The sequence below is a fragment of the Podarcis melisellensis genome (genome assembly GCF_964234715.1).
Source record: "Podarcis melisellensis genome assembly, chromosome: 6".
In the NCBI taxonomy this organism is placed as follows: domain Eukaryota; kingdom Metazoa; phylum Chordata; class Lepidosauria; order Squamata; family Lacertidae; genus Podarcis; species Podarcis melisellensis.
Genome location: NC_138538.1, coordinates 17,789,135 through 17,806,612, shown reverse-complemented (window position 1 = coordinate 17,806,612; position 17,478 = coordinate 17,789,135). Strand labels below are relative to the sequence as shown.

The window sequence follows — 17,478 nt, the reverse complement described above, 5'->3', positions numbered from 1 at the left end:
GTAATGGTGAACATAGCTGTTGCAAAGGTTAACAGTAACAGACTATGAAGTATTTTGCAGAGCAGTAGTAGAGATGGGGAAGGGCGGACCAGCTGTTTTGCCACCAGATTTCAGAGCTGACCTTAACTCACCTAGAAACACACCTTAGCTACTCTCCAAATGCATCAGTACTTTTGCTCCACAACTTGAAGGCATTTCTATCTTTCCACAGTGAAGCCTGGGTAATTTTGGACACACAATTCCACACACACAAATACCTGTGAAACTATATGGGGGTTTAGGATCAGGGCGACAGTGTGGTACCACAAAGTGTGAGCAAGACTTCGGTCATCTTTGAGAGAGAAATGTCAACTGTAGCTGATGAAATTCCTCTGAGTCACATCAGCAGGAATTACAGAATTTGGTCTGACCTAATGGTCTGACTCAGCGCAAGGCAACTTTCTTATGAGCCTTATACAAAATCAGTCCCTCGGGTACACAGTTGATTCTGACGTTCGCCTTCATTGCAAGCCTTATCCAGGCCCCACTGAACAGGCTGGATGATAATAATGATGATAATAATAATAATAATAATAATAATAATAATAATAATAATAATTTATTTATACCCCACCCATCTGGCTGGGTTTCCCCAGCCACTCTGGGCGGCTCAAAACAACAACAACAACAACAATAATAATGATAAGAAGAAGCAATAAAATTTCAAACATTAAAAATTTCCCTGAACAGGGCTGCCTTCAGATGTCTTCTAAAAGTCAGATCGTTGTTTATTTCATTGACATCTGATGGGAGGGCCTTCCACAGGGTGGGCACCACTACTGAGAATGTGGTTGCATCTTTCAGTTCATATAGAGAAGTGAATCTCTACCCAGAGTCACCAGTTAGGTGCAATTAGCCATCCATGATGTATGAACAGAGTTGTTCGTATACATCATGCTCTGATTCTCACATTTCCAAGAGTGGTGGCTGTGGAAGGCAGGAGTTCTGGATTGCACAGAATTTTGATTTGATCCAGCATAGCAGTTCTTATGTTCCCCTTCTTCCTTGCCCTACAAGAAGTAACTCTGTAACTTTAGAGAAGCTACTGCAGTTTAAAAGAATTTGATGTTGGTGAGCCAACAGACTGTTTTATTTCTTCAGAATGACTGGGTCCTGAGGTGGGCTTGTTTGATTCATGTAGGTCAAGAGACTGGCCCATTATAGCCAATTAAGCTGGTCTGATGTTGAGCTGCGGCCAATGCTTTAATTTCGCTGAGAGAGAAGTCAAAGATGATTCATGGAGGCCAAAGATGTATGTCAAGATCTGGTTGGGAAAGGGCCAGGGGCGTTAGTCATCCAAGTTGTAGCCCAGCCCCAAAACTGACATTTTGTACCAAGAGAACGAGTTTAAAGGCACTTCCTCCCTCGGCCAGTTGTTTGAAAAATTCAGCTAAAGCCACCACGAAACATAACAACAGTAGCTGAGTAGTGAAACAGCAGGGGCCAATGCAGTTCCAGCATTGCTTTTGACTAATGTCTTTTTGCCAATTCATGGAAATATACTTAGCGAAAATCTAAAGAATAAAATGCACCAACACTTCACGAAACAAAAGCTCCACTCAAAATAAAACCACTGGGAACCTCCGTGTAATAAAATGAGTCACGCCAGGATGGGATGACTAAGTGGGAGAAGAGGGAATTCCAATCCTTGTGCCAGGTTTTTTAATGTGATCAATTAGCTTTCAACAGGTGATAGAAGATGGTCCCTCTCCCTGCCTCTGCCTTTTGTCCGTTCCAAGACAAATGAATTAAAAAGCAATCATTGTCTTTAAGCAAACACGTTGCAAAGCTGGGTAATCACAGACAGGCTTGTTTCTAGGCGCCCCCATAGTGGAAAGCTAGCCAGGGAATCTAGGCCAGTAGTAGCTGCCTTTGTTAATGAGGGCTTGCTTACCAGCTGCAAAATTCCAAAACCATGTGTCATGCGGGGAGACCTTCCAAAACACTGGATTCCACCCTGTCTCAGTGATTCTCTTTCAGCTATGGCAACACAGTTTCCACGGCCACTCTTTTTTAAAAAATATGTTTGTCTTCATAATATGACCCCCCTCCCCCAAAGTTTTGCAATATTTTTCTGGGATTCCCCCGTTCTCCTTCTGACACTTGCTGGCTGCATTACAGGAAAGCTTTTCCTTGCTGCCAAGTACACTAGAGGCCACAACGAAAAGGTAAAAAATAAATAAATCTCACGCTGCCTAGTGTCACGGTGTTGCATATCTATCCACGGTGATGATAGCATTATATGTCTGCCTTGGAAAGGGAGTCTACATGTTCCTCCATTGCCTTATTATTCTCCTCGCCCCCACATACCAGAGCTCCATCGTTCTGCCATGCCCTGGAATATAGCGGGGATCTGGGAGCAGATCCAGACAGTCATAAATATAGGGACCAGAAATGCTGTTTTAGCACTTCTAATCCCTGTAGTCCAGAACATGCAGAGCATTTCATTAAGCCCTGCACTGGTCCATGATGTCGACAGAGATGAGTGAAGATTGTGCATAATGATCAATTATTATTATTGAAATAATTACCCACCCTTTCCCACCCTCCACAATGAGATCTCAAAGCGGGTTGCAACAGTTTACAAATACAAAGTCAAAACAAACTAAAGTGTCAAAAGAATAGGGCAGTTATGAAAATATTAGTTAAGGAAAGCTGTTGTAAGAACCTAAGAAGAGCCCTGCATGAAAAAGAAATTATGATATTTGGAATTGAGGTTTGAAGATAAAGTTTGTTCACAGAAAGTGGCTTTGTTGGGTGTTATTATATTGGACTGGACTAAGTGAATATTGTTTATATATAGAAGAAGAAGAGTTTGGATTTAATATCCCACTTTATCATTACCTGAAGGAGTCTCAAAGCGGCTAACAATCTCCTTTCCCTTCCTCCCCCACAACAAACACTCTGTGAGATGAGTGGGGCTGAGAGACTTCAAAGAAGTGTGACTGGCCCAAGGTCACCCAGCAGCTGCATGTGGAGGAGCGGAGACGCGAACCCGGTTCACCAGATTACGAGTCTACCGCTCTTAACCACTACACCACACTGGCTATAGCAGACGAATGAAGAATCCACAGTTCTTTACTTTCTGAATTCCTTCCAACTCTGCAATTCTATAATTCTATGACTACATTGCAGCTTGCCAGGCCGCTTATTGTGGCAGGTACTGTTCCTGCACACATCTCTCTCTCTCTCTCTCTCTCTCTCTCTCTCTCTCTCTCTCTCTCTCTCTCTCTCTGTGTGTGTGTGTGTGTGTGCATTCAGAACAGAACCTTGCACCACACTGAGGGTCTTGCAGCTTGTTGGCATGGAAAGAGGACAGGCATAGGGGGCAGTCTCTTTAAATGCAGCTCTCTACCCTTCCATAGAAATCTGAATGGCCACCATTCACATATTTGAGTGCACCAGGGGGTGGCATTGGTGTGAAAGCCATACTTATCCCCATTCAGGACTATCCTATTTATTTTACAGGCCTATCCTGGGTTTTCTTTCTTGCTCAAGCAGGAGTGTGACTGAACAATGGAAACTGGCTTCTATATAAATAGACACAGCAGTTAACTAAAGAATCACCGGTTAGCGAAAATGCCAAATGACTCCACAGCACCACAGCACACGGTATTTGAGAGCTGATGCAGTAACTTAGGAATCCAGACATGGCCAAAAGGGTTACACTTCCCCAGAAGCAATTGTTACTCCCATCCACCCACCTGGAGGAGCGGGTAAGCAGCTAAATCATTGCAACATTTGTTTAAGTGCGCAATGTGCAACTCAACACACTATGCATCATTCGCAGATGGGCATAAATAAACATGCTACATGTGCAGTGCACACACAGGTCTCCTGAAAACAATTGCTTTATTCAGTGGCTGCTAGCTCTCAAGCTTGCAAACTCCCAGTCCCCCAGAGTTCACTTCCTTCCATCATTTCCTGTGCCAGGCTTAGAATGACTGTGTCTTTTTATAAGCTACTTGCTGATCTCATTAATATGTAGTGTGGTCAAGTCAACACAGCAAGGGTCAGTTATTTTCAAGGCGCAAGATTGATATATGGCAAACTGAGAACCTACTGCACTTTCAGGTTTGAGGTCCCTATGATGTGGAAGGATAACCTAACTTTTTCTCTCTCTCTCTGCTCCAGCAGGCACTCGGAACTTAGAAATTATACTTTTCTGATAAATTTAGAAGTGACCTAGGAGAAACTGCAAGAGGTTCCATATATTGAAGACTTATGGATGCATATCTGCACCATCAAAGGCATTCACTGCTTGTTTCTCCCTCCTTTTTCAGGGCTTGGGGGCTGTGTCTGGTATGAGGGAACAGGGGCTAAGTTTGGAAGTTCAGTCTTGGCCAGGACATAAGCTTTGCTTGAAGCAATGATTCGAGCATAGGGTGTAGAGAGGGAGAGGCAAGGAGATGAGGAAAAACTCTCCATCCCATGTTCAAAACACTGCACATGCACCCACTCCACAACCTATAAGACAGACAGACATTATCCCCCATTGCAGAGGACAAGGAAGAGGGTTGATATTGAAAGATAATGGACTGCCTGTGGTCACCCAGTAAATTTAAGGCTGAGCTGAGATTCTGACTATGGACTTGCAAAGCTCACCCTCTTAGCTAGGGGCACTGCATCAACTCTCAACATCAGCATGGTGTGGAATGAAGATTGAATTCATTTGAGATTTTCACTACCCATATGACTTTTCCGTAACTAAGCTATTCACTTACACAGAAGCCTGTTGGCAATGCTCTGTCACTTTCCTGTGAGTCCAGGAAACAAAACCCAGGATAGAACTGTGCAAATAGGAGAAGACTCAGTTCTCAAGGCTGGCTCCAGGTTTGAGACCCATGCCAGCACAGTGTTCTCTGCTGTGTCTACACTGGTGGGCCTTTCGGTTGGCTAACCTGCTTGCAACAGAGGATCAGTGCTGTGAGATGTGCCAAGCACAGTGGTACCTCTGTTTTCGAACATAATCCGTTCCAGAAGACCGTTAGAGTTCTGAAACTTTCGAAAACCGAAAACTCAGTAGCTGACAGCTAGGCCTCGGGATCTTGCACTCAGCAGAAGCCGCGTGGCATGTTCAACTTCTGAGGCATGTTTGAAAATGGAAGCATTTACTTCCAGGTTTACGGCATTTGAAAACCAAAATGTTCATCAACAGAGACGTTAAAAAACCGAGGTACTTCTGTAGCTGCAAACTGCCTACCATTGTGACTGTCCATCATCAGGGCCAGATTTAGGTTTGATGAGGCCCTAAGCTACTGAAGGTAATGAGGCCCTTTATATGTTCAGCTGTCCTTTGTCAACAACAAATTTTCACTGTTTTTGTGTGTGTTGAATATATATGTTAATTTATGGACCTAATAGGTATCTAAAGCCATTTCCACATAACAAATAGGAGCCTACACTGTTGCTTTATGTAGGTTTTATTTTATTTGTTTTTTATTTTGGAAATGTGCATCCAGGTTTTCTTCCTTTAATTTTTTGGGGGCCCCCAAGGGAGTGAGGCCCTAAGCTATAGCTTGTTTAGCTTATACGTAAATCCGGCACTGCCCATCATGCCTCTGATGCAACACCATTCTAGGTCTTTGTGGGCTGCCACTTCCCTAAAGCAATGAGGTCACTCTGAATAATGAGAATGGGGAGTTCCAAGATTCAGCTGCCACCACAGGTCTCGCTGGGCTGCTGGGGCCCTGCCCAGATGCCTGGAGAGGCTGAGTACTAATGCCAGCCCTGTCTATTCTCAATAATATTCTGGGTCACCAGAGGGAAGCAGCAAGCATTGGTCCTCACACCTGCAGTATTCCCACATGCACCTCTTTACTTCCTCCCACATAAAGTAACATACAATCCTATAAGGGGCTATAACTTGAATTCACAATCAAGGGTAAATTGTGCAGCCTAGCTCTGGTAATAGTGGCCTGACCCTTGGGAGGGAGGCTGCAAGGCATGCAATGTACTTCGTTCAAAAATATGCAGCATCCCCCAGAGGACTTTGCAGTATATAAGACCACTGCCGACATCATAATCACTGCTTTTTTCCTTTTTGCTTAGTGTTAACTAAGCAGCGAGGCTGGTCTGGTCTTGTGATGAGTGAAAGTACAGCTAGGGTGTACATGTCCCCATGAGTCATCAGAGTGAAATGGAGAGATAAGCAAGCATGCTTTCCCCTCCAAGTGCTGGCATACTTTCTTCTTTCTTTCATAAAAATGTGGGCCTTTTCTTAGCCTCATCAGCCATCTGAAAGAGGAAATTAGCAGCGACAGTGTCACCGAGAAGGAGGATGCACAATCCACTCACAGTGGGTTTATTGTGGCTTTGCTTGCCCTCAGAGCTGCTCATCAGCATTCTGGTAGGAAACATGCAAGCTAAGTCAAACTGTGCTGTTAAGAAAAGTTGCCATGGACAGCTCTAAATCTGCCTATATTTGAATGAACTAGCATTAAGTGCTCCACCTGTGCAGGACCTCCAATTGTAAGACTTTTGAAAATGGTGCTTCCAAGTATAAAGGACATCCTTCTGCTGCCGGGGTTTGCAAACAAGACACACCTCATATTATGCATCTAGTCTGGCGAAGGAGAAGGGTGGTGGGTAAGTCATCTTAGGGCATGACACATTCTTTTCTGAACACAAAGATACAGAAGTGCCTAAAGGACTGGCTGCTTCTTAAGGATGGTCACTCTGGATGATGGGAGGAATGGAGATGGAATGGAGTGGAACATGTTCCGCTGCTGCACATGGGGGCTAGGCATGGAACGCCCCGTGTGAAATAGTCAATGCCTGTAGTATATTGCTTCTGCTGCTGCTGCAGCAGCAGATCTTTCTGTTTCTGTGATGCAGGGTTTTGCGAGAGCTAAAGAACTAACACTCCAAAGGCTGAGAGATACCAAGAGGCAATCATGGACTGCTGAGATCGAGACTTGTCAATCTAATAAATTGTATGCTTCCTTCATTTCATTGTACAGTGGTACCTTGGGTTAAGTACTTAATTCGTTCCGGAGGTCCGTTCTTAACCTGAAACTGTTCTTAACCTGAGGTACCACTTTAACTAATGCGGCCTCCTGCTGCTTCTGCTGCACAGCTGGAGCACGATTTCTGTTCTCATCCTGAAGCAAAGTTCTTAACCCAAGGTACTATTTCTGGGTTAGCAGAGTCTGTAACCTGAAGTGTATGTAACCTGAAGCGGATGTAACCCGAGGTACCACTGTATTAATCCCTGCCAAGCTATCTGGTAGATGTTAAAAGGAGGGTAGTTTATATGCCGGCAAAACTAAACGTCCTTCCATGAGAAGATTGGACGGGCTGACATAAAGGAGATTCTAAGAAGGACAGAGTTTGTGGCTGCAACTCTATGTCAATAGAAGTCGCAACTCATGTACTCCTTGAATGCCCTCTTTATCTTCGAAACAACTACATCCACCCACTGTCAAGATCGCAGAAGGGAAGGCCATCTCCTGCAAATATTGTGCAGGATTGTGCAGTATTGTGGTTCTTCTTATTTCTATGTGTGTAATGGCTGTTTGCTAAAACACAATAAACTGAACCGAACTGAACTTTCTGTAATGCTTTAATAGTGTGGTGTTCCATAAAGGACCAAGGCATTGCAGAATATTGAGGGGCAAGGCTTAGGCTTAGCTCTGCATTGTAGCTCAATTAATTCATGTTTGCAAACTGCTGGTCACTTGTGGTGAGTAAAAATCAACTCCAAGGCACCAAACAGAGGGAAGCAGATGAGAGGTGGTTCTTCCTCACTTCTCCCTCCCCTGACCCTCAGTATTCCACAAATGGCTAAGATGAGTATGCATGGGCGGGCGGGCTACTTTACTGTGGGCTAACAGACTTTGCGGACCTTTGCAAAGCCACCTTAAGCAAACACTATAAGGGACCTCCTAATTCAGGCAAGAAAGCCAGCAGTCTTCATTATGTGTGCACTTCTGTGCATGCACACTGGCCAACACAGGCACAATGAGCCTTTCAACTCCTACCACCACCATCAAACAGCTGCTCCTGTGCAGCCCCGGAGGCTTCTTCTTGCAAGTTTCAGAACCAGCTTACAATGTAGCAAACCAGGGACGGCTGGCTGCTGCTTTAAACAATAATGACAAAAGAAGGTTAAAAACGCCAATTGCATGAGGTGCTTGTGGCACGTCTCTGAAGGGGAAGCCGGTCCCTGAGAGATTGCAAAGCGGGTGGCAGCTATTACTAACTAGCTCCAAAATGAGTCAGAGCTTTAAGGGTCAGCCTTAACTGCTTTATAATTGCATGTGAGTGAAATGTGCTGTATTCTTATTAGTCATCACCATTGTTTGAACCTGTGTGATGTTTGGCTAGGGAAAACAATGAGTCCCCGCTAAGGATTTTTGTTTTGTTTTTTGAGGTCAGGTATGATTCAGGTCAGAAATCAAAGCGTTGCTGTGTTCCAATAAAGTAATTCATTTCTGGTTATGCTGGCCCTGTTTGAATGACCGTTTGTAGGACCCAGTCCTATAAGACATGGTTCTCCTTGATCAGCCTAATTAGAAAAATAATACTACGAGCAGCATACCTGGTGTCTTCTCTGTGAATATAACCTTAGATTCTGCAGTAAAATTCTGGCCTGTCAGGATCATCTGTTGTCCACCATATACTAAGCAACTGCCAACATCTTGAGTCTCCACCATCGGAAGTTCATGAGCAGAGCGTTGGGCTGTGGACAAAACAGAGACATGAATGAAACCAGATCTTTCTTTTCTTTTTTTGCTAGGAACTTTCAAAACTACCAACAAGGTCTATTTTGTCACGGTTGCCATCCCCTCCCTGCCAAAGGAACTTCTCCACGAGTCTAAATTTAGGGCTGACAAGAAAAAAGAGAGGAGGAAAAATAAATTTATACTCAAAGCATTTTTATATGGAAATAATCAGGAGCTGGCTCCAGTGCCTCAGCTGCACTGGCCTTACTCCTTGTCCCTGACAAAGGAGAACTCGGCTGAATGAGCTGGAGTCAGCCCATGTCTATTTCCAAGCCAATGGCCAAATATTCAAGTGCAAGTACTCTACAACCCTGGAACTTTCAATATACCACCTGCAGATTGGATTCCAGTGGATAGCCCTGAATTCCTTTAAAAAGAACTGAAGCGTAACTCGTTCCAAGCTGAAATATGAAGGCCTTGGAGCCATCTAGGCAGCAGGAAAGTGTCCATTGCTCATTACTTTGCCCTCCAGCTTATGCACACATACGTGTGTGTGTGTGTGTGTGTGTGTGTATGCATATGCACCATTCCCTCTAATACTGGAACCATCCAATCATTTTGGAAGCAAAACACGTCTGCGCACAACAATCCAAATGATTAGGTATACCCATGAGAACCATGACCTTCAAAACTACATTCCCGTCCTATTCTCACCCCTCAGTAATTAAGAATTGCACATTATTATTATTATTTTCTGTGCCTCCCTTCATGCGAAGATCACAGGGCCATTTACAATACCAAAACACAAAAATACACACCACAAAAAACACAAAAGACCTCCAACCTTCTCCTCATCCTACCTCCTGATTCAGTATAGAGTTGGAGGGGTGGCGGAGAGGTGCATACCATTCCCTTAGCAACTGCCCTGCTTTCTTGGGGAGACCAAGCTCAGCACTGGGTACCACAGTTTCATAAGAATGCATTAAATCAATGCACAAGACTCAGCAGAAGCACACAGCATCCATCCACATAACTGAGCTCCCTTGTCATCAGAAGCAGAATAATGCAAGAGAGCTGACATCTGAGAAATCTCCCCCCACAACTGCAACAGCTGGAAAGGATCAAGTACTCCCGTCTTTGACTGGTCCAGATGCATCTCTAGGGCAACTAAGTGACCCAGGAGTTCAGGACCTGAATTCAAACTCCTCCACATCTGTCCCATCCTACACTGAAGGCCTCTGGAGGGTTTTGTTCTGCAGTGTAACATCTCTTCATCCTAACTGCTTGTGCTTTTGGGGGTGGGCAGAGGTGGGGGGTGGAGAGAAAAGATTTATTCTGAAGGGTGATTAACCTTTACCTGACAGCCAATTCACACAGTCTCTCTGCTTGTGGGTGGATCTTTTATTTCCTCCTGCTTGTATTAAACAATGATCTCTCCAGTAGCCAACATGATGCCATCCAGCTGTTATGGGTTCCACTCCCATCATCCCTGACCACTGGCTATGTGTTGGCTGGGACTCATGGGAGATGGAGTCCAACACATCTGGCTACCTTTGTCATGAGGAGTCTTCCCACTGGGCACACCAACACTCAGTCCACATTTCACAGATTCATAGTGGTGTGTAAAAAATGCGGCTTGCCTTTGCGGTTAACAAGTCATGTGACCTACCTTTTCATAAAGAGCTTTTTTTTTTAAAAAAAAGAAGAAGCAACAAGCACGCCAAACCATAGGCAGGAAATGAAGACTAGGCTGTATGCAGAGCGGTGGAGTTGATGGGTTTCAAGCTACTTTCAGTGGCTAATGAAAAAACTACAATAGGCTATACATTTTGAGGGTTGACCCCACACATTAATGTGAAAATGGTGTATATTCTGTTTGGAAGCTGATACGACTGGTCCACCTACAGTTGGGGAGGGGAACTGGTGGCCCTCTGAACATGGAGAAGAAGTCCCATCATTCCTGACCATTCTGGATAGGGCTGATGGGATTTGGAGTTCAACAACATCTTGAAGGGCACAGGTTCCCGACTCCTGGTCTAGACCATGGCTGTCTCCTCTGAATGGCACCACCTTTCAGAGGTCCTCCAAACCAGCTGCCTGAGATATTTTTAACAGGGAAAACCAGGGATCAAGCCTTCCTCATGCAAGGCAGCTGTACAACCACTGAGCTACCCTACTCATCTGTGTCTGCTGAAACAATCTTGCTGCAATTCGATAAGCTTGAACACGAAGACGCCTTCCAAAGGTTAGACCTTAAGAGATAAAATTCTACCAACAACAATGTAGAGGTGAACTTTGAAGAGTGGAGGTTCATCATGGCAGCCCCAAGGAGAGACCAAAAATACAGGCAGCTATTATGACGGTGATGATGTAGAGTTTGGATTTGATATCCCACCTTTCACTCCCCTTCAGGAGTCTCAAAGCGGCTAACATTCTCCTTTCCCTTCCTCCCCCACAACAAACACTCTGTGAGGTGAGTGGGGCTGAGAGATTTCAAAGAAGTGTGACTAGCCCAAGGTCACCCAGCAGCTGCATGTGGAGGAGCGGAGATTCGAACCCGGTTCCCCAGATTACGAGACTACCGCTCTTAACCACTGGCTCTCATATACTGTCCTTTGTCCGTAGATAACAGGGAGATTCACAACATAAAATTTCAATATAAAATATCCATCCGCTCTATATATTAGATTCACACAGAGAACAAACAGCAGCAATACAAAGCATAACAAATGGCTAGCATGAAGTAGAAACTCTGTCAAAGGAAAGGAAAGAAGAAGTATGCAGCCTCTGTTCGATTATTTTTCTCATTCTCCGACTTCCTCTGTGCTAAACTGTCACAAAGAAACTTGAAAGCGTTGTTATTGCCAGAGACTATGCGTCCATCAGTTACCCCGAAGATCTGGCCAATTATGATATTGCTTCTGATCTGAAAAAAAAATTATGGAGCTCTGCTCCCCTGTATACTGACTTTCAGAAAACTAGCTGCATATCTATTAATTCTCAGCGGGTTGTGGATTTCTAAGAGCCATTCACTGGATCATTAAAAAATTACTTCTAACAGTACTTTTCAAAGCAGAGTTCTGCACTTATCACAATTAATCATTCATGCAATTTTAGGTGTGTTTTTTTTAATAAAATAAATTAAAAATCGAGGGGCTCACAGTTTATTATTCACCCAGCTGGCTCACAAGGCTGCCAGTTAAGAGCATACATTGAGATTACTTTCACAGAAGTTGCTTATTTCTTCCACATGGCTTATATGATTAATCACTCTTTGTAAACAGTCAAGATCCTGATGAGTTCATAATTGGATTTACCACTAACAGGAGATTTATGGTTCTGAAAACTCAAGAGTAAATGATATCTAGCAATAAATAAATAAACCCAACTACAGCATTCAAAAGAAAACAAGCTTAAAGGTTGTCTTTGAGAGCATTTCAGCTGTATTGGTCCTGAGAGTGGACATTTCCAAAGGGAGTTTCAATGTAGCTTGACAAATGTGCTTTGACTATATACATTCTGCTACAAAGCCTTCAGTTTAGCTAATAGAATAGTTCCCAGATTCCAGCTTACAGTTTATCCAGAATTCCTTCCATTTAAGGAGATGGTGTTCAACCTATTTTGGATGGAGGTACGCTCCCCTGAAGCATCAGCTTTGCACCTGGGAATATTCCTGGATTCAGCTTTGTCCCTAGAGAGCCAAGTATACTGCAATACATTATACGGTGGTACCTTGGTTCTCGAACGGCTTAGTTGACAAACAAATTGGCTCCCGAACACCGAAAACCCAGAAGTAAGTGTTCCGGTTTTTGAACATTTTTCAGAAGTGAACATCCAACACGGCTTCCGCTTGAGTGCAGGAAGCTCCTGCAGCCAATCGGAAGTCGCGCCTTGGTTTTCAAACGTTTCAGAAGTCAAACGGTACTTTCAGAAAGGATTACATTTGAGAACTGTATGTGGAACTGCCCTTGAAGACAGCTAGTTAATAATGAATCACCCCACCTTTGAAAGAGCTCCACAGCTCTCTGCTACCAAGCTTAATTTAAGGTGCTGGTATTTATCTGTAAAGGGACGCAGGTGGCGCTGTGGGCTAAACCACAGAGCCTAGGGCTTGCCGATCAGAAAGTTGGCGGTGTGAATCCCCGTGATGGGGTGAGCTCCCATTGTTTGGTCCCTGCTCCTGACAACCTAGCAGTTCGAAAGCACGTCAAAGTGCAAGTAGATAAATAGGTACCGCTCCAGCGGGAAAGTAAACGGTGTTTCCGTGCGCTGCTCTGGTTTGCCAGAAGCGGCTTAGTCATGCTGGCCACATGACCCGGAAGCTGTACGCTGGCTCCCTTGGCCAATTAAGTGAGATGAGCGCTGCAACCCCAGAGTTGGCCATGACTGGACCTAATGGTCAGGGGTCCCTTTACCTTTATCTGTAAAGCCCTAAATGGCTTGACACCCAGGTACTCAAACAAAAATCTGCCTGGGGTTCTAAAGAGTTGCTTTTATGCAGAAAAAATAGCAGCATGGGCAGTTGTGGGCCACCTTATGCAGAGAGAGTTCCAAAATGGAGGACCACAACCAAAAGTTGGAATATTTTAGGCTGCAATCCAACACACACTTATCTGAGAGTAAGCTTCCATTGAACTCACTGAGACTTGCTTCTTAGTAGACGCACAAAGGACTGCACCCTTATTCTGGTATTGCTTTGTATTATTATGATTTTTGCATTATAGTTTTATTAATGTTAAGTATGTTAGTGTCTTATGAAGAATGGCATTACATTGGTACCTCGGGTTAAGAACTTAATTAGTTCCGGAGGTCCATTCTTAACCTGAAACTATTCTTTACCTGAAGCACCACTTTAGCTAATGGGGCCTCCAGCTGCTGCTATGCTGCACAATTTCTGTTCTCATCCTGAAGCAAAGTTCTTAACCTGAGGTACTATTTCTGGGTTAGCGGAGTCTGTAACCTGAAGCGTCTGTAACCTGAAGCGTCCGTAACCCGAGGTACCACTGTATAGGAAATACATATATTCCAAAAGTATGCTGAATAGATCATTCTAAGAACAGCAACATACAAAAATATGATCAATAGCAGCATATAAACATATGCTTAATAAAGTAAAATATGTGTGGAGCCTGCGAGCTACAACACAAAGCAGGTGACCAAGTGAATATGCCTTATGGCACAACATATCATTGTTTACCATGAAGTAAGTATTATTACTTCTTCGATCTTACAGCCTAATCTGAGATTGCCTCCACTGACCAAGTCAGACTATTGGTTGACTGGCCCAATATTGACCAGCAACATCCCTGATGGATTAAATTAGAGATGGTTCTACCTGAAACCTCTTTGAGCATGAGATGTAAGAGACTGGACCTGGGATCTTTTCTAGGCAAAGTACATCTCTACCACTGAGTCACAGCCTCTTTGCGAATATAAGATAAACTTAAGAGGTCCAACCAAGGCAAATGATTTATTCAACTTCTCTAAAATCTTCAAAACAGAAACACATTTGTTTTTCTAAATATCTAGTAAAAAAGGGACAAACAACATTGTGGGCATTTCTAAACTGCCTTAGTCCAAGGCAGGCATAGGGAAACACGGCTCTCCAGATGTTTTGAGACTACAATTCCTGTCATCCCTGACCACTGGTCCTGTTAGCTAGAAATGACAGGAGTTGTAGTCCCAAAACATCTGGAGGGGCAAGTTTGCCTATGCCTGGTCTAAGGTGCTGTTTGTATTATTATTATCATTATTATTAAATTAAATTTGTATGCTGTCCTTCATCCAAAGATCCCAGGTCACAACAGAAAAATACATAATGAGAATACAGAATACCAAGGGCTGAGTTTCTGCACTCTCCCCTAAAGCCAATTAGTCAGCCAGTCTCATTTATTTGCTTGGGCCCATCATTCATTGTCAAACAAGGGAACAAATCTCAGCCTTGCAATACTGCAAACAATGTATAATGTACAAATGAAAGCATAAAACCAGCTATAAATGTTTACAGTGTGTAAAACAAGCAAATAAAAAAATATAATGAAAGGTGATGAGCTGTAATACCTAACCACATTTTGTGCAACCAATTTATTTCTACTCTTTTGCACTGCCAAAACAAAGAGAACTACTTCATGAGTCACATGTGTCCCTACCCATAAGAAGGGAACACACTTCCACTACCTTTCCAGTGTTAGGAATTAATGTCTGGAAATTCTGCTTAAAAACCTTGTGTGGGAAAGTGCAACAGATTGTGAACAAAATCCTTTAGCTCCTGAAGGCCACAAATCCTGAGGCTGTGTACACACCAGAGTGTTAGTGTGCACGTGGGTCGCACAAATCTGATTTTTCCATGTGTGCTTTTCTGCTCATTCGTCCACACATAAGTACTTTCAATTGAACTCTATCTTAGTGCTTCCCATCCACACTGGTGGACAATTCTCAATGGGATGTATTTGTGCTATGTTCCTTCCCCTCAGTTACTAGTTCTAGGGTTGCCAAATTTCAAAAAGTTGTTGAGGTTTTTGTTTAGTAAAGTTGATGATTTTTTTCTCTCTCAAAATCTCTTTTTTTAAATGAAATTTTTGAGCTATTGTTGAGGAAAATCGGCAAAAAACCAACACTTCCAACTTGGGTTGCCATATGCCCGGGTTTCCCCGGATCCGCATTTTTACTGAATTTTGGAAATTCCGCCTGGACATTATTTTCGACCGACAAATCCCAGACGTATGGCAACCCTACCAGTTCTCTACCTTCTGAGTTACAGAAACATGAGCTCTATTGTGGGCGTGTGCACAGGCATCTGTTTACCTGTTTAAAAAGAAAGTCGAGTCACACAACAGAACATCCATTCCGGTAATTTGAGATTTTATGATTCCACCCCCTCCCTTACTCCAGTATCAGTGGATCAGGAAAATATTAGTTATAGGTAGGTAGCCGTGTTGGTCTGCCGTAGTCGAAACAAAATAAAAAAAAATTCCTTCCAGTAGCACCTTAGAGAAAAACTAAGTTTGTTATTGGTATCTGAAGAAGTGTGTATGCACACGAAAGCTCATACCAATAGCAAACTTAGTTGGTCTCTAAGGTGCTACTGGAAGGAAAATATTAGTTAAATGAGAGGAAATGCGGGCTGCCACTTGGATTAGGACAATGTGTGGATGTCGCAAAGAACATTTACTCATCGGATGCATCACATCCACTTTAAACAACCATGGGTACCAGCCCAAAGTAGCTGGAAGCTCCATGAATGCAGGAGGAACTTGTCCATTTTGTTGCCACTGTTACCTGTAAGCATTATGTCTTAATCTGCTATCACAGGGAGTGTCTAACTGCGGTTGTTGGAGCGGGTATGTGTGTGTTATGTGTTTGTTAAATCTTATCTGTTGACAATGTGTTGTGGAAATTGCCTTCTGGTTGTTGATGTGTATTTAAATTTGGTTTTATGTGTCTTGTTTGGGGGGGGGAAATGAGGGCCACCCACCCTGTAGCTTCTATTTTAAACTGTAATTTTAGATTCCAAATTTGGACGGACGGAAAGATATGAAAAGGAATGAGAGTCTGTCGTTAGCCTCCTTGGCGTTCTCGTATACGGAAGGGAGTAACACAAACAGATACCTTGGTATCATTCGGACCAAGCTTGTTTTCTTTTGTATGCTCTATTAAATTAATCCCCAGTAAATTCACCGTTTCTAAAGCTCAGGATAGGTGAAATGCAGGCAGTAATTTCACACTGCTCCTTCTCTTCCCCTCAGGGGCTGGCACTCCATAAAGCAGACCAACAGCTACTGTAGTTTATGAGCTCTGTATAAACATAACACTGTTGACTTATCCCGTTGGGGTGTTTACTTTCAATAGCAACAGCCACTGACATAATGCAGGAAAGCAAATGCTAGGCAAAACACTCACTTTTGCCTTGAAACAGCATGTCAACTCTGCTAATGGCACTGGGGGCGTGAGGGGGGTTTTCTTTCTGTATTTTATTTGACCGCCTGCAAATCAAGATGTTACGGGTCGTCCGTGCCAAAAATTACATTATGGCCAGCAGTGGAAGGGAAACAAAAAAGGGAACTGTGGTTATCGGGATCTCTGCTGAGTTTTGTTTCCTGAGCCTCAGAATTGCAAGAGAAAGGGGCCAAAATAGGGAAGCAAAATAATTTGGCTTAACGTGGGGAGAACCAGGAAGGCTAGGACACATAAGCCAGTCAACCTGCTAGGCTGCTTCAAGAGCAAGTTCACCAGCAATATTTTTGACTCAGTGTCAAGGAAATGCCATAGGGAAGTTCACATGCTCAGTGTGATGGCAGTGCCCAGGGCTTGGTGTAACTGAAGCAACAAGTATTTATGCAGCCTGTATTTATGCAGCAACACCATTTATGCAGCCTGTGCACATTTATACAAATTTACACGATCCCTCCTCTTTTGTATTCTTCTCACAGAAGCAGGGAAAGAGCTATGTATCCCAAGCAGGGGTGGAGGAAAAATGCAATACAATTCACATTTTAGGTTGAATTTATTGAGCCTGTTGTTTCCAAAGCAACATGAGAACCAAAGCTCAACCAACTTTCAGAAGTCACACTTATCTACATTTTGCGGTGCAGTTCTCCAATCAACGTTTACAAAAACGAATATATAACAGGGAAATGTGTATAGCAATGAATATGTTATGAGAAAGCGCTTACAAAATGAGTAGATTAGTCAAAACTGAAGAAAAAAATGTATTATTAGGGAAACTTGCATTAAAAATGCCAGTAGAAACCTGAATTTAAGATTGGAAAAATGA

The 17,478-nt window shown here is 43.3% G+C and overlaps 1 protein-coding gene across 7 annotated transcripts in view; it reads right to left on the bottom strand.

The window, feature by feature from the left end:
- Nucleotides 1–17,478, bottom strand: part of NFATC2 (nuclear factor of activated T cells 2) — a gene marked incomplete at its 3' end in the record, with an annotated part of 138,836 nt that overhangs the window by 64,967 nt on the left and 56,391 nt on the right. For all 7 annotated transcript variants that reach the window (XM_081916741.1, XM_081916740.1, XM_081916743.1 and 4 more), the window contains exon 6: nt 8,582–8,722. In XM_081916741.1, the coding sequence (XP_081772867.1) occupies nt 8,582–8,722 (141 nt within the window). The remainder of the gene's footprint in view (nt 1–8,581; nt 8,723–17,478) is intronic.